This window comes from Salvelinus namaycush, chromosome 36 (genome assembly GCF_016432855.1).
Source record: "Salvelinus namaycush isolate Seneca chromosome 36, SaNama_1.0, whole genome shotgun sequence".
NCBI lineage: Eukaryota > Metazoa > Chordata > Actinopteri > Salmoniformes > Salmonidae > Salvelinus > Salvelinus namaycush.
This window is the reverse complement of record NC_052342.1, coordinates 21,026,380-21,049,713: the sequence shown is the minus strand read 5'-3', so window position 1 is coordinate 21,049,713 and position 23,334 is coordinate 21,026,380. Positions and strand designations below refer to the sequence as shown.

The 23,334-nt window shown below is 40.8% G+C and overlaps 1 protein-coding gene across 1 annotated transcript; it reads right to left on the bottom strand.

Moving 5' to 3' along the window:
• Window positions 1-834: 834 nt before the first annotated feature.
• On the bottom strand, window positions 835-7,944 carry LOC120030692 (homeobox protein SIX6-like). Its single transcript, XM_038976141.1, has 3 exons — window positions 7,534-7,944; window positions 1,877-2,040; window positions 835-1,048 (listed from the first exon to the last, which is right to left on the bottom strand). Exons 1-3 carry the CDS (start codon window positions 7,939-7,941, stop codon window positions 835-837), a joined length of 786 nt encoding a protein of 261 aa, XP_038832069.1. The 5' UTR covers window positions 7,942-7,944.
• Window positions 7,945-23,334: the final 15,390 nt, after the last annotated feature.

The window sequence follows — 23,334 nt, the reverse complement described above, 5'->3', positions numbered from 1 at the left end:
GCTTTAGGGACAGTTATGGTCTGCAACAGTACCTAGTGTTAGCCAAACTAGAAGATTGGGGCTGTGATGCCAATATACTTCCTTTATAAGGCAGTGACGTGTATGAAGAGAAATGCAGACCTGTCCAATCCAATCAAGCAGTTCTGTGTCCACCAACGACTGATCATGTAGGAAACCAACAGCCTACAGAAGGCAGTGGTCATTGTAAGGGGCTAATTAAGAAATGGGATTAAAGCTAGCGCTCAATGATAGACTACTCAAAAATAGACCCCCGATGAGTTGAAACCATTAAGTATCAAAACATATAATATTATAATTCAAGCTCAGTAATTACTCTACGACATTGTATGTTTATATTATTTCTATAAATAACGTGCCTGAGAATAGTTATTGCTGTCCTAGAATATGTTATCGCTGCTGACTGACTGACTTTTTTCTACCCACATTCCAGTCCAAATCTACAGAACAGAGAATTGTAGTGGGTCTTTATAGCAGTCAGTAGCACAGTCATACGGTAGTTAGCAACAGTTTCCCAACAGTCATGTTCGATGGTGCATTTTAAGTGCATGTGTTTGTAGATGGTCTAATCCCCAATCCCCCACCCCTCCCCATTTGTCCACTAGCAACCACATCAAGTGTCCATATCAAGTCTCTCATAGAGAACTTCCTGTCCAAGTGTCCAATCTCAAGCTACAGACATAGTAGTTCTACAGTGTCTATTGTCTCTATATATCTGTGGGGTCAGGCCTTCCTGGCTGAGAACTGATCACAGCCTCTCTCTTCAGGATTTAACCAATGAGAGCCTCTCTCCTGCTGTGGTCAGTGACCCGACCCTCAGGATTCGAACTCGCTGTCGCTGCTAACGGAGTTGTCTGGGGTGGAGGTGCCAGTGCCCCGGCGGTCGGTGCTCGTGCTGCAGTCGCTGGCCTCTGGGCTGCCCGGGTGACGCGGGGAGGCGGCCAGCAGGCGGGGGTGGTGGGCGTGATGCTCCTGGGCAGGACCCTCAGGGGAGCTTCCGGAAGGCAGGTGGGTGGGGTCCTGCTGCAGTCTGAGAGAAGAGAGAAGAAAGAGAGAGGAGTATGTTTTAGTTTTTAGAGATACATGGTTGGTTTAAGTGGTACCTAACTGGTACTCTCTCTCAATGAGAGCATTCAGCCTGGTCTCATAGGCTAGACTGCTAATTGTAAATCCGGGACACTAAAATTAACCATTTGGTATGGTTACATAAGATAGAAGGTTATTTAAGGCAACAAAAAAAAGTATGGTGGTTGGTCGGGCGTATAACGCAAACGTCTAGCAACCCAAAACCTGCGTGTTTGAATATCATGACGGATAACTTTTGCATTTTAGCTAATTAGCAACTATTCAACTACTTACTACTTTTTAGCTACTACTTTTTAGCTACTCACTATGTAACTAACCCTTCCCCTAACCCTAACCTTAACCCTTTAACCTAACTCCTAACCCTTAACCACCTGGCTAACAGTAGCCACAACAAATTGGAATTCGTAACATATCACATGTTTGGCAAATTCGTAACATATCCTAAGAATTGTAATTCGTAACATATCATACAAAATGGATGATGGACATCCACAAATTAATAAATAGCATACGAAACATAAGATATCATACTAATTGGAGTGTCCTGGGTATCTGTGTACTATGCTACGTGTACCCCTGAGTCCAGGGTGCAGCATTGGTTATGTATTTGATGTAAAACAAAAATTAAGATGTCCACAGTCCTATATATTTTTTTTTAAATGACTTCTATTATTTTAAATTTCTTCATTTAATTTAATTTCTAAAGTGTTCAACAAGACACAAGAGGTCAAAAGGTTTCGGCTGAGTAGAGTTCCTCTCTGTCTTAACGTACATGTTCTTTGCCGATGCAGCCCTGTCTCTCTGGCGTCGGTTCTTGAACCAATTGCCGACCTGTGTGGGCGTGAGTCCCGTGGCCTGGGCCAGGTGCCGTTTCCTGGATGGGTTTGGGTACGGGTCCTGGAGGTACCACTCTCTGAGCAGGCTGCGAGTTCTCTCCTGTGATACATAAAGGACACAATAATGGTCAGTTCCCTGCTTCATGTAACCAACAGTGTTCCTAATAACTATATCTATCACAATGAGATATGACATACACTACCAGTCCAAAGTTTTAGAACACCTACTCATTCAAGGGTTTTTCTTTATTTTCACTATTTTCTACATTGTAGAATAATAGTGAAGAGATCAAAACTATGAAATAACACATATGGAATCATGTAGTAACCAGAAAAGTGTTTTATATTTGAGATTCTTCAAAGTAGCCACCCTTTGCCTTGATGACAGCTTTGCACACTCTTGGCATTCTCTCAACCAGCTTCATGAGGTAGTCACCTGGAATGCAGGTGTGCGTTCTTAAAAGTGAATTTGTGGAATCTCTTTCCTTAATGCGTTTGAGCCAATCAGTTGTGTTGTGACAAGGTGGGAGGGGGTATACAGAAGATAGCCCTATTTGGTAAAACACCAAGTCCATATTATGGCAAGAACAGCTCAAATAAGCAAAGAAAAATGACAGTCCATCATTACCTTAAGACATGAAGGTCAGTCAATACGGAAAATTTCAAGAACTTTGAAAGTTTCTTCAAGAGCAGTCGTAAAAACCATCAAGTGCTATGATGAAACTGGCTCTCATGAGGACCGCCACAGGAATGGAAGACCCAGAGTTACCTCCGCTGCAGAGGATAAGTTCATTAGAGTTACCAGCCTAAGAAATTGCAGCCCAAATAAATGCTTCACAGAGTTCAAGTAACGGACACATCTCAACATCAACTGTTCAGAGGAGACTGTGTGAATCAGGCCTTCATGGTTGAATTGCTGCAAGGAAACCACTACTAAAGAACACCAATAAGAAGAAGAGACTTGCTTGGGCCAAGAAACATGAGCAATGGACATTAGACCAGTGGAAATTTGTCCTTTGGTCTGGAGTCCAAATTGGAGATTTTTGCTTCCAACCGCCGTGTCTTTGTGAGATGCGATGTGGGTGAACGGATGATCTCCACATGTGTATTTCCCACTGTAAAGCATGGAGGAGGAGGTGTTATGGTGTGGGGGTGCTATAATATAATTTCATGAAATCACAAGTCCAATAGAGCAAATGAAAGATAAACATCTTGTGAATCCAGCCATCATTTCCGATTTTTAAAATGTTTTACAGCGAAAACACAATATATATTTATATTAGCTCACCACAATAGCCAAACACACAACGCCATGTTTTCACCATGTTTTCACCGCCAACATAGCTTTCACAAAACCCACAAATAGAGATAAAATTAATTACTAACCTTTGAACAACTTCATCAGATGACAGTCTTATAACATCATGTTATACAATACATTTATGTTTTGTTCGAAAATGTGCATATTTAGAGCTACAAATCCTGGTTTTACATTGTGAATAAGTAGCCATGATGCACCAAATTGTCCGGAGCAATTTTGGACAGTCACGTAATCTAACCAAAAAACTCATCATAAACTTTACTAAAAAATACATGTTGTGCAGCAAATGAAAGATACACTGGTTCTTAATGCAACCGCTGTGTTAGATTTAAAAAAAATAACTTTAGTACAACATACAGCATGCAATATTGTGAGACAGCACTCACCTATTCTCCGCCTTGTTGGAGCCAACATATTCCACAAAAATACGAAATAACATCATAAATATTCTCTTACTTTTGATGATCCTCCATCAGAATATTGTGCAAGGAGTCTTAGTTCCAGAATAAATCATTGTTTTGTTTTAGAATGTCCATTTCTTCTGTCGAATTAGCAACTTTGGCTAGCCATGTGGAGGGCACATGTCCAAGAAATTTTTGCGCACTGAACGAAAAATTCAAAAATTCCCAATAAACGTCAAATAAACTGGTCAAACTCGGTTGAAAATCCTACTTTAGGATGTTTTTCTCATATGTATCCAATAAAATCAGAGCCGGAGCATTTCGTCGTGTATACGTAACGCATTTCAGAAGACAATGTTAGGTTCCCCGGTGCGCAGTTGAATACTGACAAAAGAGCGGACCTGTCACTCCAAAAGCTCTCATTCGGTCTCAGATCAAGCTAGACACCCCATTCAACATTCTACTGCCTGTTGACATCTAGTGGAAGGCGTATGAAGTGCATACAGAACCATAAATATAAGCCAGTTGAATAGGCAGGCCCTGACACAGAGCCCCATTTTCAGAATATTCACTTCCTGTTTGGAAGTTTGCTGCCAAATGAGTTCTGTTTTACTCACAGATATAATTCAAACAGTTTTAGAAACTTCAGAGTGTTTTCTATCCAATAGTAATAATAATATGCATATTGTATGATCTAGAACAGAGTACGAGGCCGTTTAATTTGGGCACGATTTTTTCCCAAAGTGAAAACAGCGCCCTCTATTAAGAAGAAGTTAACCAGCATGGCTACCACAGCATTCTGCAGTGATGCACCACCCCATCTGGTTTGGTGGGACTATCATTTGTTTTTCAACAGGACAATGACCCAACACACCTCCAGGCTGTGCAAGGGCTATTTTACCAAGAAGGAGAGTGATGGAGTGCTGCATCAGTTGACCTGGCCTCCACAATCCCCCGACCTTAACCAAATTGAGGTGGTTATGTGGGAACTCCTTCAAGACTGTTGGAAAAGCATTCCAGGTGAAGCTGGTTGAGAGAATGCCAAGAGTGTGCAAAGCTGTCATCAAGGAAAAGGGTCGCTATTTGAAGAATCTCAAATATAATATGCATTTTGATTTGTTCAACACTTTTATGGTTACTACATGATTCCATATGTATTATTACATAGTTTTGATGTCTTCGCTATTTTTCTACAATGTAGAAATAGTACAAATAAAGAAAAATCCTTGAATGAGTAGGTGTTCTAAAACTTTTGACCGGTAGTGTATACAGTATGTTGGTGCTGTGTCTTTACTAGGCTACTCCATTGTTATCAGTTAGAGAAGATCGCCTAGACCTAAGACATTACAACCAAATAATCGTATAATTGGATGAAATAATTGGATTTAAGGGATAATAATTATAATCCACATTATCAACATAAATATGTTGCACTGTATATAGGCTCAGGATGAAAAGCTTAGTACTGATGTAACCTGGGGAGTGGGGATATCCCCTAAGCTCCCCTGACCTATATACTGTCTATAGCAACAGTGAGTGCTCAGCTTCTGCCCTTTCACCTAATGCTCAGGCACAGACTTTATCCCTTCAATCTTGTAGACAACAACCTGGGCCAGAGACTGACACACGGGGCTTATATTGTTTAACGTCCATGGACCGTCTGTGGAAATGTGACCTGCTCAAAGCGTGTATCTGTCCAGGGTTAAGTCTAGGGCTACTCAGTCAGTCATGGATCTTTACGCTGTATGTTCTGAAATGCCTATTCCCTGCCCTGAGGCAAGTGCTTTCATATGCATTTAATTGGGTTTAGTTGGTTGAAGTGCTGTCTGCTCCCCTATCATTACCAGGGATGTTCCCTATGGCCGCTGACCAAAAGTAGTGCACTATAGAAGGAATAGGGTGCCATTTTGGAACACAACCTAGGTGATTGCTCACTGCTGTGAGGGATGGAAACCCCAGAGTAAAATACTGCCGCAGGTGGACTCTGACACACACGGCTTAAGCAGACTGACTCTCTCCATGGCTGCGTCCCAAATGGAACCCTTTTGACCAGGGTCCATAGAGTTTGGGTAAAAAGCAGAGCACTCTATAGGGAATATGGTGCCATTTGAGACACAGCCCATGAACTTCAGCCCTAGCCTACGGCAGCACAGTCCCTGTTTAACAGGCTCGCCTGGTGCTCTTTAACCCCAGGATTACTACCTGCAGGTTGAAGTAGCCTGACATCCAGACCTGTTTTGTGCTAAAATTAAGATTGTTAGCACAAACAGACTGGTACCCAGGCTGAGGTTGAAGAGCAGAGGCATGACTTCCCGCCTATGTCCTTTACATGTTGAGATTTAGATCAAAATAAAGTTTGAGAATACTTTTAAATGAAATATATATTCTTTGTGTAGCCTATTCAGTCTTTTGAGCTTCAGCCTGTAAGTCATACGGTACACTTTCCAACATTCGTTTTGTGATTCCACACATAGATGCTGATGCATATTGATCAGTGGCAAAGCCAGAGATGGTTGAGCAATGAGATTGTATAGACAGTCATGTATTGCTTCCCTACACTGTAAAAAGTCATTCGTTCTGCTAACCCCAATTTTTTGTGTGGAAACCCGTTGCCTAGAACCATTGAAGTAACCCAACTCAAAGTATTGCAGTGTTCAATACTTAATTAATAAAGTGACATCACCACCCATATGGTTATTTTTTAAAGTTATTTGTTGTACTGAACATAAAAATGTGGGGTCCCTTCTACTTAAATTATTAACCTTCCTTACAAATAGTTTTCAAGTGTAATTAGTAAGTAGTTCTGATTAGTAATTTCCAGTGGTTGTGTCTTACTGTTTAATATTGTTTTATGTATTTGATGACTTGTCATTTTAACCTGCCTTAGCAAGCATTGTCGATCACAGTGCTCATTCCTCTAGCAGTAAACGGGAAGAGCTGTAAGCATTACAAGATGCCGCATTAGCCTCTGTCATTAAGAGTGGTGCACATTACCTTGTTGATGGTGGAAATGGCATCTGTCATTATTGAACGTCAATTTGTCTGACTGTTTTGATATCCGTTCATCATGATAAATTACACCTCAGAACAACAAATTGCTTAATACTATTTTAGAAAAAAATCACCTTTTTATTTTTAAACATGCATACAACATTGTGTAAAAGTCCACAATATTTGAATTACCCACAATCCTCTAAAAACAGAGCCATGTTCACTATTAAGTATTCATAACTTGTAAAAACACAATAATTCTATATCAGCACAACACAGATAAATGAAGTGTTTATTATTCAAATATCAATGTCTGACTACTCCGTTGTTATTATAAGTAAAGACGTAAAACATAATAAAACAAATTCGTTTCTATTTATAAATAGCCTACGTGATGTATAATCTTTCGTGAACAGACTACCTAAACCAAATGACGCCCCATTTTAGTTCTGGGTTAACCGAGATTAAGTGATTTACTATTTCTAACCTTGCAGGGTGGCATTGACCCTATAGTCTGCGTGAAGAGCGATCAGGGCTGGAGAAAAATAGATAACCCTGGTCCATGTTATTTACACTTAATATGCCAACGTTCCATAATGGGACCTTCTGAATTAATTTCAAATGTTTCAGTGTAAGAATGTAAAAAAAAATGTTTTACAAATTAGCATGTAGTGAGTCAGCCCAGTGTACCCAAGTATTGAAATGCATGGTTAGAGATATGAGTTCAATATAAGTAGCTACATATATAAATTATTCTCTAATATATAGCCAGGTGGTGCGTAAAATGGATCATGGAAAGTTGCGTCACTATAGTTATGGAAGGTAAAGTGCCTAACTACTATTGGTGCGAAAGAATATTACTTACAGCTTGGTGTCTCACCTTAAAGCAGTGCGTCTTCTGTTCGCCGTCCCAGATGGTGCGAGGCAGGGGGAACTTCTTGCGGATGCGGTACTTCTCCACGGGTCCCAGGGCACGGCCCCGGAGCCGCTCCGCCTCGCGGTAGTGCGCATCCAGCCACAGATCTTGGAGCTTGGCGTGAGACTCGCGCGTAAAGCGGTGGCTCTGGAGGATCTGGTAAAGCGCCTCGAAGTTTCCTCCGTGGAAGGCAACCAGCGCCCTGGCGCGCATCACTGACTCGTGGCGGTTGAGCGCCTCCCCCGCGGAGCCAGGGACAGCGGCAGGCAGGGACCATAAGAACCGCCCAAGGCGCTCGATGTCGCCGGTCTCCTCGAGGTTCTCGCACACCCGAGCCACTTGCTCCGGGGTGAACATAGGCAGAGGGAACATATTTCGTTGTTCTCAGACTTTGTCAACAAACAAAATAGTCTAAATTTGCTAAATAGACATGGCCAATGGTCATATCATTCCAACTGCCTGGTGCGTGTTCAAATAAAGAGACCGTAGCCTGCGATGAAGCAAAACGCGCTTGAAGTGTCCTTTTACGCACCACGGTCACCGTGCGCCTACAGAGTGATGTGAAAGTTCAGTTGAGTCAAATATAGGCCTAGTTTTGCAGTGAAAAAGACACCAAACAAAATCTGATTGGTAGCGAGTTGCTTATGTAAGTTGTGTCTCCTCTTTTCCCGGTATTGGCGAGCTATGCTATATGTGAGAAGATTCGTGGCGGGGTCATGCGCTTCCAGGAGTTCAGGCCGTTCTAGTAGGCTAAAGAATGAACGCCAAGAGTCAACCGGTATTTATAGCTAGATGCAATTAGCATCGTTGTAGTTGTTTTGAGACGGATTATGCGCCTCGGAGGTCATTAGCCACTTAGGGGGTGGTGTGTGTGTGGGGGGGGGGGGGGGGGGGGGGGGGGGGGGCAGCCTGATCAGATTGTTTGGCTTAGTCGAGGGATACATTGACTGTCAGGCTGATTGGTAAGCAAACAACAAGGATATTTAATTGGTCTGATCTGCATAACCTGCAGGCCGGGCGAAATCCATTTCAGGCCAGGGGACAGGGAGGGAGGAAGATGGGAAGAGAAGTGAGCAGGAAAATATGGGTAAACAAGATTTACCCATTAGGCAGGTTTTTCCTGGAAAGAGTTTAATCACCCAAATATAATGAAGTGATGAATAATCAATAACTTTTCTGTGACCAATAGCACACTTTATATTGGAATAGTACATGTGTCATATAACTTTTGTGCTTAAAATCGTTTGAAAAAAATCAGGATAGGACGAATGTATAGTTTAAATGTTGGGTGAATTCAGAAAGAGTGGGACATCATATAAACTGGGACAGCTTAATCCTGATGCGTTTAATTCTTGGTTTTACAAGAGAAAATAAAAACAATTCTTACTAACCCTTACAGACAACACACATGATCAAAATCAAATCACTTCATTGGTGTGACATCATAGAGGGGCAGAGCACGCGTTAAAAAGGAAGCTCACCCCGTGAAGGACACAGTACACTTTTTGTTTTATTTTGATGTTAAGGTTATACAACTGTAATACATAATGCACTGTGGAAAATAGTGATGTAAATGTGCATACTATGAACTGGTGTATCAAAATATATTTTAAAAAGTTGCTAACATCATTTCAATTTTGTAATTCAGTCATTTGTGTTGTTGTACTATATCCTTTTCTTTCTGTTATTAGACTGTTATTTGAGTGAATTCAGAAAACTGTCCGTCTTCTGTAACCTGTTCAGACATCTATCCAACATATTAACACAGAATGTCATACACTTATTAAATCCTCAGATGCTTCCTAATCACAAAAAAAATTGAATTGTCATTGGGGTACCATTGGGACTATAATAAGGGTGTCCCAATTGATCTAATCTGCTGTCCCAGTCTACCACATGATTTTGGCTCAGAGTACACAAACGGGTGTGTCATGCCTCCTGTGAACATTTGTTTTTTGGGGGTGTGATTAGGAAACATCTTAAAGACTTCAGAAATGTATCAGGTGTTGGGCTAATATGTTGGATAGATGATGAAAGAGGTTACAGAAGACAGAAATGCAAAACGTGTCCCACTTATTCCAAATTCACCCTACAGAGAGTTTGGCGACTGATTATTTTAGGTCTTGGGTAAATTGTGTATATTTCAGGCATGCCTAACAGTGATACTAGCAAGAGCAGTATGCTGGTTTCTCTTTTCTTTTAGATAGGCCTAAACCAAACAGAATTTAGGCTACAATTGTTTTCAGATGTTTTTTTATTATTAAGTTTTGAATCTGCTTAAAAAAATGAAGGCAACAAGAATATACTTAATATTATTAGTAGATGTAACTCTGTTTTTGAGTAACAATTGTTTGAATAAATTGTTTCGATTCACACAAATAAAGTAAGTCCAGAGAATTAATAATAGCTATAAAAATGTGTTCGATTTTTTTAATTGAACCTTTATTTAACAAGGCAAGTCACTTAAGAACACATTCTTATTTATAATGAAAGCCTACCGGAGAACAGTGGGTTAACTGCCTTGTTCATGGGCAGAACGACCGATTTTTACCTTGTCAACTCGGGGGTTTCTTTCGGTTACTGGTCCAACGCTCTAACCGCTAGGCTACCTATCGGATTTACTGATAATATGATTAAATATGAGTTGATGTAACACCAATATTTAGTAAACCCTACATGAGTGTTCACGTGCTAGTCGGAAGTCTGAATTTCCGATTTGCTAACTGGATGAACGCTTTGACTATCATGTGAGCAAGTTATTAATCCACCAGCAGTAGCCTACCTGGAGGTAGAACTGCAGGCATTGCATGATGCTGAATTTGCCTCTGTCATTAAAAATGGTCATGGTGGGAATGGGTGGTCTCGCCATTGAACATCAATTTGTCAACGGTTTTGATATCCGTTCATCATAATCCATCATGGCACAACAAGCTGCTCAATACTAATATAGAAATATAGCCTACTTTTCTTTCTTCAGAAATGCATACAACATTGTGTAAAAAATAAAATGGACCCACAATCCTCCAAAAAACGGGCAAATTGTTGCAATAACTTAAAATTGTTAAGTTGAGAGAAATATTATTATTATTATTAATATTTACAAAATGTATTAACATTTAGTAAATTAAATCACATACTCTTCTATCTTTTTGGTTATCCTCATAAAATATATATTTTTTTGGTCAAATGAAATGAACAAATCATTGAAATGACCTGATCTCATTTTTATTATGTAGGCCTATATGTTGTAGTTTTTCTTTTAATTTACCCCGTAATTATCATTTACAGTGTTGGTGGATGGATGCACCCTGGCTCAGAAAATGTATGGGCTATAGATGACAGACAGCTATAATATACCCTCCGTTTTTAATAATAAGGATCGGATCTGAGCGCCAGAGCGCGTTAGGCTTGCATGAAAACCTATATCACATGCGATGCGGCAGCGTCCATTTACCGCGTCGACATTTCCGAGGCGATTGCATCCTCTCAACGCACCTGACAAACGAATCGCATGTTAATTCAAGTGGACACTGTTATACCGTAATCTCCCCATCCCGGTTGGTCCCCGGGTCAGGATCGAAAAACCCCCACCAGTCTCTCAAGGCAGGATGATGGGGATCCACGACAGTTACACGAGGGCACGGTATTACATGATCCTGCCCCATGGGCTCAATACCTCTCTGATCTTATAGTATTAATCAGTCTTTAGGGGACAATAAATCCAGTTTAGAATAAGCATCTGTCTATGAATGCGTACAGCAAACACACATGAAAGGCTATGATATTAGTATAGGCTATAGGGAATTGATAGGCCCAATTAGCCCAATAGGTTATAGCCTATAGCGTTTCTATTTCATTCAACAGATCTTGGTCTTTATGCAAATTGCAGTTGAATATATTATTGTTTTGTTTAGGGAGTAATGTCAATAGGTTTGTGTACAATGATGGCTAGCATAGCCACAGGATGTAGGGGTGATAAAAATAAAAAATATCTGAGAAAACATATCCCCCCAAACTACTATGATAGCTAGCCTATATGTTGGTGGAGGTGGGTTGGGATCCATTTAGGAAGATCCACATTAAAAATATATCTTGCTATTCTTGAATTGAAATTCCAATAATTCTCCTTAATTGATAGAATTGAAATGGAATTGACCCCAACCTTGCCCAGTACATCCCTAGTCTAGAGTGCCACATGCTTGCCAATCCACCACCACCAAACCAAGCTTATGGGCTTTGTATGCATATATGTTTTAAAATAGAGGTTGTAGTCAAATTAAGAGGTCATGGTTTAAAATAAGGTAAATGGATTTAGTCTTGTCTAATAATCTGTCTACACAACACAAATATGGGTTTACTTATCAGACAATGCTGGCTTAGCTGGGGACATTCAGGGTGATGATTGATTATAGAATTAAGTCAACAGACAAGATATTCAGACTTTATGCAAAATGTAAGTGTAATAGCTGAGTTAGTAAGTAAATATGTTATTGTATTAGAAGGTTTTTGGTTTTCTTATTTTGTTTTATTGCTTACTCTTTTGTACACCTCTGAAAATAACTAGTCCAATTGAATCAATCAATCATGATTTATAAAGCCCTTTTTACATCAGCAAATGTCACACAGTGCTTATACAGAAACCCAGCCTAAAACCTCAAACAGCAAGCAATGCAGATGTAGAAGCACGGTGGCTAGGAAAAACTCCCTAGAAAGGCAGGAACCTAGGAAGAAACCTAGAGAGGAACCAGGCTCTGAGGGTTGGCCAGTGCTCTTCTAGCTGTGCCGGGAGGCGATTATAAGAGTACAAGGCCATTAAGGCCAGATTGGGTATTTGACCAGCAGGGTCAAATAATAATCACAGGGGTTGTAGAGGGTGCAACAGGTCAGCACCTCAGGAGTAAATGTCAGTTGGGTTTTCATAGCCGAGCATTCAGAGGTTGAGACAGCAGGTGCGGTAGAGAGAGGGAGAGAGAGGAAGAGTCGAAAACAGCATGTCTGGGACAAGGTATAAAATATAAAATATCATTACATAAAAGCAGTGATATTTAAAAAAAAAAAAAAAAAAAATGTAACTTCATATTCATTATCTCCAGCACCACCCCAACATCAACATATGTGAAAACTGTGCGCTTCTATGTTTTGTAGTAAAAAGGCAGCTTTATTAAATAATATCCGCAAAACATCAGTCTCAAAGTCAACAGTGAAGAGGCGACTCCGGGATGCTGGCATTCTAGGCAGAGTTGCAAAGAAAAAGCCATATCTCAGACTGGCCAATAAAAATAAAAGATTAAGATGGGCAAAAGAACACAGACACTGGACAGAGGAACTCTGCCTAGAAGGCCAGCATCCCAGAGTCGCCTCTTCAATGTTGACGTTGAGACAGGTGTTCTGCAGGTACTATTTAATAAAGCTGCCAGATGAGGACTTCGGAGGCGTCTTTTTCTCAAACTAGACACTAATGTACTTGTGCTCTTGCTCAGTTGTGCACTGGGGCCTCCCAGTCCTCTTTCTATTCTGGTTAGAGCCAGTTTGCGGTATTCTGTGAGGGGAGTAGTACATAGCATTGTACGAGATCTTCAGTTTCTTGGCAATTTCTCTCATGGAACAGCCTTCATGTCTCAGAACAAGAATAGACTGATGAGTTTCAGGAGAAAGTTCTTTGTTTCTGGACCTTTTGAGTCTGTAATCGAACCCACAAATGCTGATGCTCCAGATACTCAACTAGTCTAAAGGCCAGTTGTATTGCTTCTTTAATCAGGACAACAGTTTTCAGCTGCGCTAACATAATTGCAAGAGGGTTTTCTAATGATCAATTAGCCTTTTAAATGACGAACTTGGATTAGCTAATACAACATGCCATTGGAACACAGGTTGCTGATAATAGTCCTCTGTATGCCTATGTAGATATTCCATAAAAAATCTGCCGTTTCCAGCTACAATAGTCATTTACAACATTAACAATGTCTACACTGTATTTCTGATCAATTTTACGTTATTTTAATGGACAAAAAACGTGCTTTTCTTTCAAAAACAAGGACATTTCTAAGTGACCCCAAACTTTTGAACGGTAGTGTATATAATAGGCGGTGTCAGAGGAAAGCCCATAAAATTGTCAGACTCCAGTCACCCAAGTCACAGACTGTTTTCTCTGCTACCACACAGCAAGCGGTAGCGGAGCGCCAAATCTAGGACCAAAAGGCTCCTTAACAGTTTCTACCCCCAAGCTATAAGACTGCTGAACAATTCATCAAAAATCCACCGGATTACTTACATTACTTACTATTTACATTACTTACTTTTTATTATTTTTTACTCTAGTTTATTTGGTAAATATTTTCTTAACTCTTCTTGAACTGCACTGTTGGTTAAGGGCTTGTAAGTAAGCATTTCACGGTAAGGTCTACACTGTATGTACAGGAACATTGTTATTCTAAATGTTTATACAGTATGTCCATATAAAAATATACAGTTTAACTTTAATATCAACCAAAATATTAAGGTTTAAAAATGTACAACATTATAACTGCAATGTTAAAAAAACGGTTTGTGACAAAAATAGTATTTTTCAAATGGATTCAGCAGAAACAGCAAGTAGCCTAACTCAAGGAAAGAGTACAGATTCCCAGAGAGCAGCGGATGATAGCCTGGCTATATGTTATATCCTAAAACTAGATTAGATTATCAGGGCAGTGGGGTGCAGTGTGTGTGTGTGTGTCAGGGGATTGTACTGTGTGTGTTCAAGTGACACACAGCCGGTATTTAGAGGAACAGAGAGAGGGAGAAAGATGAACCGGGGGAAGATCATACCATTAATCTGACCCTGTTAGGTCTCAGACACTTCCCTCCACTGCCACACACACCCCTCTATCCCCCTCCCTGAACCCCAACCAACCCTAAATCTATTAACACTGAGAGCAGACTGAGGGAGCTGAAATCTGATAAACCATTCCCAAGCCGTTAGAATGGGATGAATCATAAAATGAAGATGGGATAAGGGAATGAGAGGATGATGGTGTGTGTGTGTGTGCGTCAGTCAGTATCAGGGTGTTTAAACTGTATTGATTTATTGAATGCTATACATTCTTAGAGGCATTGTTTTGATATGATACATACAATAGCGTGCTGATAGAGTCTGCCAATGTTAACCTAATAAAATTGTTCATATTCTTAGCTTAATTATCAGTATTGCACTCTTTGACCTATATAGTGTATGCATTGATATGTAGGCTACGTGTGCCTTTACATTTTTTATTGTGTTCTGTCTTTGAGCTATTCTTGTCTATTAATGATCTGTGTTATGTCATGTTTCATGTTTTCTGTGGACCCCAGGAAGAGTAGCTGCTGCTTTTGCAACAGCTAATTATAATAAAATACCAAATACCAAAAACCAAGCTGAGCAAGCAAAGTTTCCAAGCTGAATCAAACATATTGGGGCTGAAGAGTGGTCATCAACCTTGAAGCAACATTTCTATCTATTTATCAATTTGTTAGCAGAGTTATTTGAAGTGTCAGGAAACATTGCCTTTACATTTCAATCACTCTGTAACTCTGATATTCAGCGCTAGGGATTGAATCGAGCCCTTGGTCTTAGTAAGAGCATGACCTGCGGCTTCACCAACTCTCCAATGTGTTTTGTTCAGCTTGTAAACTTGCAAGAGCGGAATATTGACTATAAAGGTAAAGGTAAGGAAATGAACAACGATGGTTTAGCTACCTGGCCGAAAAAAATGGTCTCATAAGTTATGTGACTAAACAACTCCGATCTCAAAGCAGAATGTGCTATAACACCACTACTTCTACAGTCTGTATCATAGAGATACAACATAATACTTTTGTGTTCTAATTCATTCTGTGACCATATGCACATATCTGGACCCCCTTCCCGTACCCCCCTCCCCTCTTCCCCTTTCTGGACAAGACAAGGCCTGCGTTCCAAATGGTACCCTATTCCCTATAAATAGTGCACTACTTTTGACCAGAGCCTTATGGGCCCCGGGAAAATGTAGTGCACCATAAAGGGAAGAGAGAGCCATTTGTGATGCAGTCCAAGGCATTATGATGGTGGAACCCCACTTGGCATAATTAATTAGGCTTAAGCAAGAAGCCCTGCTTAAAAACTAGCTGTTGGTTTTGCCATCAGGAAAGGCAGGGGGTGTTAGGCCCTGTGGGCGGGGTATTATCCATCCAACCATGCTGTATAAATCCACAACACAACACAATTAACAAGCAACTGGGAGGAGAACTAATTACCATTATTTACTCATCACTGGCCCCAACCCCCATTCCTCCCCAAAGAAAAGGGGGTCAACACACACACAGCGAAACACACGCAGTAAGCACACACACACACTCGCATAAGCGTAACACACCAACACACTAATTCCCTCCCTGCAAGTGAAGTAGGGGCTAATTACAAATGCATTTGCAACTCAATAGCAGTATACTCACAGACAGGTCTAGTATCCCCCCTGTTCCTTCCCCACCTAGCAGGGCCTCCCTCACAGCACCAAACAAACAATATATTCACTTCCCCTTATGCTGTTGAGAGGTGCTATAGAGGTGAAAGAGCAAAAGACAAGGGGGAATCCTCATCTCATCAGTCAGAAGGACACCGCAGAGCTCTTATTTTAACCAGCATCTACCACGTATTAACAACATACCTATTGTTCTTGTTTGCATTGTACTAAATATCTGTTGACTTTTTTGTTGTTGTTGAGAGGTATGGCGGGTTTATAATTTTTAAAATAAATGCATCATTTTCTCCCTGTGATATGATGATATCCACAGGAATAGGTTTTCAAACACAACTAAAAAGCATAAAGGTTATCTGTCTATGTAACTTTTCATGCTAATGAAAATAAACAAAAAAAAAGTTTACCACATTGTACAATATTTACCACAATGACAAGTTACCTAACTAACACACATCTCATTTCCAGGAGAGATTCTACAGAAAATCCCTTCTAACTTGAATCAATGGTCAAATTAGTCTACATGTCACCGGGGGGTCATAAAGCCGAACAGAGATTATATATCATAATGAGATGTTCTTTTCCGCTTCAGTTAACGGCCCATCCTCCTAATACAGTCCCAGAAAGTACTCCACCACCCATAGAAGTTGAAGCACGAGTTCTGGCCACCCATCATGGAATCGCCACTTGGATGGAGATGCCCGCTCTCTAGTAATACTATTTCTATGGATCCACCCTAACGAAGGTATCATCCATTGCTGTGTGTGAAGATTAGTTTACACAAGGGGATCTCCTCTCGGTGGCTAACCGACCAACTGACGACACATTCTAATTTAGGCTCTCTGCAGGAGAAAATAGATCCAGGGACGGATGGGTGGGTGGACAGATCACTCTCAGGGTTTGTTTGTTTATTTGCTGGGCTGGTCATTGGCCTTTGTGCTCTGAATCTGTCATTAGTGACTAGCACCAAAGGCTACAAGAACTACGTATTGACATGTTTGTAATTTAGCAGACGCTGTTATCCAGAGCAACTTTCAGTAGAGTGCATACGTTTTCGTTCGTTGTTTTGTACTATAGGAGATGATCCTGGTGGCTATTAGTGGTCATGGTGATGTCTGTCTTGACATTTTTAGAAAGTTAAAGGTCATTTACTGCATTTCTATACAATTTAAAAACTCTAAAATGCTATTCGGAGCACAGCAAAAACAAGCAAAAATGACCCCAGCCATTATCACATTGGTTGCTGTAGCTTCATTCACCTCAGTTGATCTACAGACACACAGCTTATTATGAGCTATACTATTAGCCGCTACACATGAACTCACATTTATACAGCACCGGGATTAAAAACTATAATGTAATACGTACAGAGGGATCTGTTAGTAGAAAAGTATTTTATTGAGAAAAGGTAAACAAATTCATTTGCTTTACATAACTTTTTTGTTGCTACATTTTTACATTTCCTGTAATTCTACACATTTTGGCATGATTATGCCATATGATATCCAAGTGAGAGTGACTAACAAAATCAATGGGTGGCCCCCTGGAGGTCAGGGCCCCTGGGCATGTGTCCTGCGAGCATATGCCCGGTAGGTAATATGGCCATGATTACTACAGGTTTAGATAGCTGGCTAAACTAACTAGACTGATTTACCAATTTATAAATGTTATACTGACATGGCCTGATTGAGTGACATATAACAAAAGGAAAACTGCTGATGAACAAGTTTTGAAATTTCACCTTATGTAATCTACTATTCTAACTCCGACTGAGTCTATATGTATATTTTTTTATTCAAACAAATGACCCAGGCCCGGACCTCAGTGTCCTCATATGCAACTACAGCCACCCTGCCGCCATGACATCCTAACCCAGAGACTAGAAGAGAATATCAAAGAAAAATGAAAGAGAGTCTTACAATTCTTTTAAATCTTAGAAGCCCTCTTTGTCAAAACAATTATTCACTGTTCGCTTCTTGTATTCCGTCTGCAACCCAATAGGCAGTTCTGTGGATTTGGATTGGAGTCTCAATTCTATTGGTATTGAGTTATATTTGATGGTTACCACTCCTTTACCAATTGTAGTCAAATTGAATATCATACTCATAAACATTGTGCTTAAAATGTGTACTTGTCTTTCAAGTGTCCATACCTGTGAACTCACTGATAACTTTTCACTCACCAGTTTGGCCATCATGTCTTTATTGTCTTAGGTGTCTCTCAAGGGGAAATGATTTCATTCTCATGCTATGCAGACTCGCTGCGATTCCATGATATAACAGGTGTTATTGGAGTTGTTTAGAAATGCTAAATGGCTTAAAGGTACGACTTATTCTCACCTAATACTTTAATACTCATTAATTCCTGCTTCAGTGACTTACCTCTTCTGATCCTCCCTCCCGCCTCACCCACAGCCACGCCCGTCAGAGGAGAGGTGGTCAGCCAACGGGCCCCGCGGGAGGGACAGGTGGACAGAGTGAGGAGTGGGGGAGGGATGAAGGGGATGGTGATTTAAGAGTGCTTAAAGGCTCATGCATAACATTTGTTTGTGTGTCATCTAGATGCACTGATAGGAGAGTACTACATACACACTGACCTGAGCTCATAATTACTCCAAAGAGCACCGAAGAGACTTAATTGATTGATGGATAGATACTCAGAGATACACATTCTGAGACACATTGTTAGCATGGTTATTATTAATTCATAACAAATACAAATGTTTTATTTTCCAGCGAGTGAATGTGTTGTTTTACAGTCAGCCATAGTAGTACAATGCCCCTGAAGCAAATTAGTGTTAAGTGCCTTGCTCAAGGGCACAGACAGATTTTTCACCTCGGGTATTCGAACCAGCGACCTTTCGGTTACTGACCCAGCACTCTATAATTGTCTTTATTCTTGAGTGATGTTTAACAAATGAAAACTATTTCTACTGCTTTTTGTTATGGAAAAACATGTGTACCACAGTGTGTACCAGAGAGGTTTACTACAAAGCAGGATCAAGGAGTTAGCCAGCCAGCTAACTTACCTAAATAATCTAAGTGTAGCTTTTTCAATGAACCAGAAAATCCTTGTTATTTCTGGTTGTTTATCAAAAGTTAGCTGGCTAACTCATTGACCCTGCTTTATTGTATCCCCTCTTGAACTATGGGTGCGCTCGCCTCCACTTAGTCTTAATGCAGTACAACATGTATCATGTCAAATCCTAACCGAGGGCCCAATGAATGTGCAGCTGGTGTACAAACACAGTACAATATCATGTCACCCTTCATGTTACTAAATGATTGTGATAGAGGATCTTGCATTAGCGCATCGATCGAGGAGACAGGTTTAATTTAGCTCTGTGTGACCAGTGTCAGTGTCTGGTCAGTAGGTTCCCGCTCCAACTTGTTTGTTCCTTGTTGTGTGTGTGTGTCTGTATGTATGCGACTGTGTTCACACCTGTGTGTCAGAGGGGGACGCCCTGCCCGCCGCCGTCCGTCTGTTCTCTCCTGATGAATTCATGCGACAGCGGGGAGGAGGGGAGAACTTGGAGGCTTCAAGGAAGCCGCTGGGCAGGGGGGAGGACGACTTGAAGGCGAAAGAGGCGGGGAGGACTGGGAGGCTAAAAGCAAGGCGCTGATGAGGCTCGGTGAGAGAGATTACCTAGATCCGTTAGGCCTAATTTTCTTTGCCCCCGGTCAGTGTCACGTCCTATAAGAACAGCCCCTGCTAGCTGGATACCAAGGGGCGGAGGGTGGAAGGAAGACGTGTTAGCAGGATACGTTTAAGGCGCTAGTAGCCAGGGTGTCCAAGAACACTTGACTTAACTGGCCAGAGTGATCTGGGTGCGTGCATCGGTGGGAGCTTGTTCCATAAGCAGACATAACCTACTCCTGAAGCTGCCATTTGATGACTGATAAGCTCACACTCGTCTAAGTGAAACGGATCACTCCCTCCCGGAGTTCAGTGTTACCAGGTGACAAACGCCGACCTGTTCCTCCTTTGGTGAAATGTATATAAAGTCCCATTGTGATTAACCTGTTCCTCTCACCCTGAGACACAAGCACTTCTCACATTTTACTGAAATGTAGTCCTATTTGGTTTATAGTTAGGATATTACTTATTTAAGTGATTTTAAAAAACATTTCCATGTAGTCATAAGCTACTTGTTTTTATATATATATATATATATACATATAAAATAAGTCGTAGTTAAGTTTTAACATGTTGTTGATCGGTCATGACCTAACAGCTAGAGAGTGACCTCAGTGGAATTCAGGCAGACCCATCAGACATGTAACACTCAACAACTTCTACTTGGAGAGTGTAGGGCAGATTTGATTTCCCTTTTCTAGTTGGTGACATTAATATTTAACTTACCTCAATGTTGTTTTAATGACACACAATGACTCAAAATGCACCTTGAGATAACCAGACAGTATTTATCTTGTACTGCGTCATACAGAGTTATGTTATTCAACTCAGCATACAGAGACAGAGTCGTGTTCCAATTCAATTTCATACACCTTTACTTATCTCTTAAGGGGCATTCAATTAAGAAGGGCATTGATGATTGATTTCCAGTCAAGTGCTCTCTAATGGTCAATCCACAGAGGTAGCCGTCATTAGCAGCACGCAATAAGGTTTTAATGGTGAACCTTTTCAATGACTGACTGTTTAACATGCTATGGCCATAGACAACAGGTCATTCAGCAATACTTTAATTTCTATGTGTACGTCCCAAATGGCACCCTATTCCCTTTATAGTACACTACTTTTGACCGGGACCCATAGGGCTCTGTTAATAGTAGTGCACTATAAAGGGAATAGGGTGCCATTTGGGACGCAACTGTCACTAGTCCTAGTTTTGCGGTCACTGCCTCCTCACTCCGCAAAGAAGCCCCCCCCCCCCCTCAAAAACACCATTAGGCCGGGGTCTCCAGCAGGTCTGGCCTCCCCCCGTAGTACTGAAGCTGTCCACACACACACTGTGTGAAACACACCTCCTCTCCTCCTCCTCTCCTTGCTAATCCAGTGGTAGGCCTCCTGCTAGCCCCACACAGAGGCCAGCCCTAATTGCTCTTGTCGTAAAGCTCCCTGACCCAAATAAGCTGCAGCTCTCCAAAGCTGTGGAGATAAACCCCACTTTACCTCACCAAACCTGCTTAATACCACCCCCCCCCCCCCCCCCCAAACACCATGGATGGGACGAGGTGGGGGTTACTAAGGAGGGGGCTGAGGGAGACACTGAGGAGAAGAAGGGAAGGGAAACAGAGAGGAAGAGACAATATGCTAATAGTTATTAGTCCAGTGAGATAAAGGAGAGGAACACAAAAAATAAACAAAACAAAAGAATGTTAAAAAAATATGATATGGTTGTGAAGTGGAGTTGTTGGAGTGAGAGGAGATATCGGTATCGGTTTAGATAGGAAGACTTCCAAGAAATGTTCAGCTGGTGTTGAGATTATGAGCTGAAAGGGTTGGTATGATGAACCAAGTGCCCAGCAGCAGTGATAGCGTGTTATCTTCTTTGTCTCTCCACCTGGTTCGGGAACGCAAGGCGGCTTAGCCACAAAAATGCCACGAACGTCATCACGTGGCAACCGTCACACCAAACCACTAGTCAGATAACCTCATTAACTTGTGTTGTTGCTATTAAGTTTCTCTATAAAACGGAGATGAGAGATTGTCATATAAACGTATACTTTTTATACCGTAATCACTTGCGAGAGACTGTTTCGCAAGTCTTTAGTCCCTACTCGTTATTAAAAAATATATAATTTCCAGTTTGGTTTTCAGATATGCCTATACGGCTGTGTTTACACAGGCAGATCAATTTAGATTTGTGTTGCCCAATTATGTGCAAAAGAGCTGATCTGATCGGACAAAAGACCAATATTAGTGGAAAAAGATCCGAATTAGACTGCCTGTGTAACAGCAGCCTATGAAGGCCTATGATTTCCCCCTAGAAATACATTAGGTTAGAAAAAACCAAAACATCACTTCCGCAAGTATAGGCATATCTGAAAACCAAACTGGAAATTATATATTTTGGGCCATTCTAGAGTGTTGCTCTGTCGTTCCCTCTTATTGGAAGACTTCTAGGCTACGTCCCAATAATATCACCTTTCTCCTGAAGTGTGCACTTGTTCACTTCCCTACACCGATTTGAAAAGAAATTACTGGTATATTAAGAAATATGGTGGGAACTTCCACTAACCCTTGCCTCCACCTCGTCCACCCTCCAAATGCGTTCAGATTTGTGGGAAAGCAGAAATATTATTAGATAATATTGGGACGCAACCCTACTAGATGTGTTTCTGCCTTACAGATCTAATTCAACATACCCCTATCAGGCGTTAGGCAAGATCACAGGGCTCGGTAGAGTTTACTTCAATACAGGTCATGCTGATTACTAAAAAGGGGCCTTTAATTGGATATTAGGCCGAATCACCTTTGGCGTCAGCTCCCATCGGTTTAGGGATATCTTTTAAACTCAGACATGTTGTGGCCTCACAAGCTGTGAACAACACCACAGATACGGTTTGTTCGGATGGAAAGATACAAGTTCACTTGCAAATTCATGAATTGATAACTGTCCGTTATTTTATATATGTTGACTTTTTCACTTCCTAAATTGACAACAGAATTCATAAAAAAACAGGAGAGAAATTGAGATATACCTAATGTGTAGTTTTGGCATCCAATCATCTAAGTCAGTACCCCCAACGGAACACATTTTAATTTAAGCCCTGGACAAGCACACCTGATTCAACTTGTCAACTAATCATCAATCCCTCAATGAGTTGAATCAGGTGTGTTTGTCCAGGGCTTCAACAAAAATGTGTGCTGTTGGGGGTACTGGAGGACTGGAGTTGAACACTTATCTAAGATGTAAACACCACACTAGAGATACCTTGTATCTTTCTGCAAACTGTGTCAGGAATATTTGATACACTATCAGATATGGTTTTAAATTAAATTGATGAATTAAAAAAATACCCTATTTCAACTCATTAAACTTAAAAGGCCCGATTAAGCTGTTTTTATATCAATATCAAATAATTTCTGGGCAACAATTAACTACCTTACTGTAATAGATTTCCACTAAAAGGGACAAAAGTAGCATTTTTTTGCTAAAAACTATTTCTCAAGCAATCATTTTACTAAGACTGTCTGGGGGTAGTCAGTGGGGAGGGTGAAACTGAAAACAAGCTGTTATTGGCAGAGAGGTTTGGAACTTTGTTATTGGTCTATTAACCAATTTACCGCATGGCGATGTCACCATGGAAAGCCAATCCTCCCACCCATG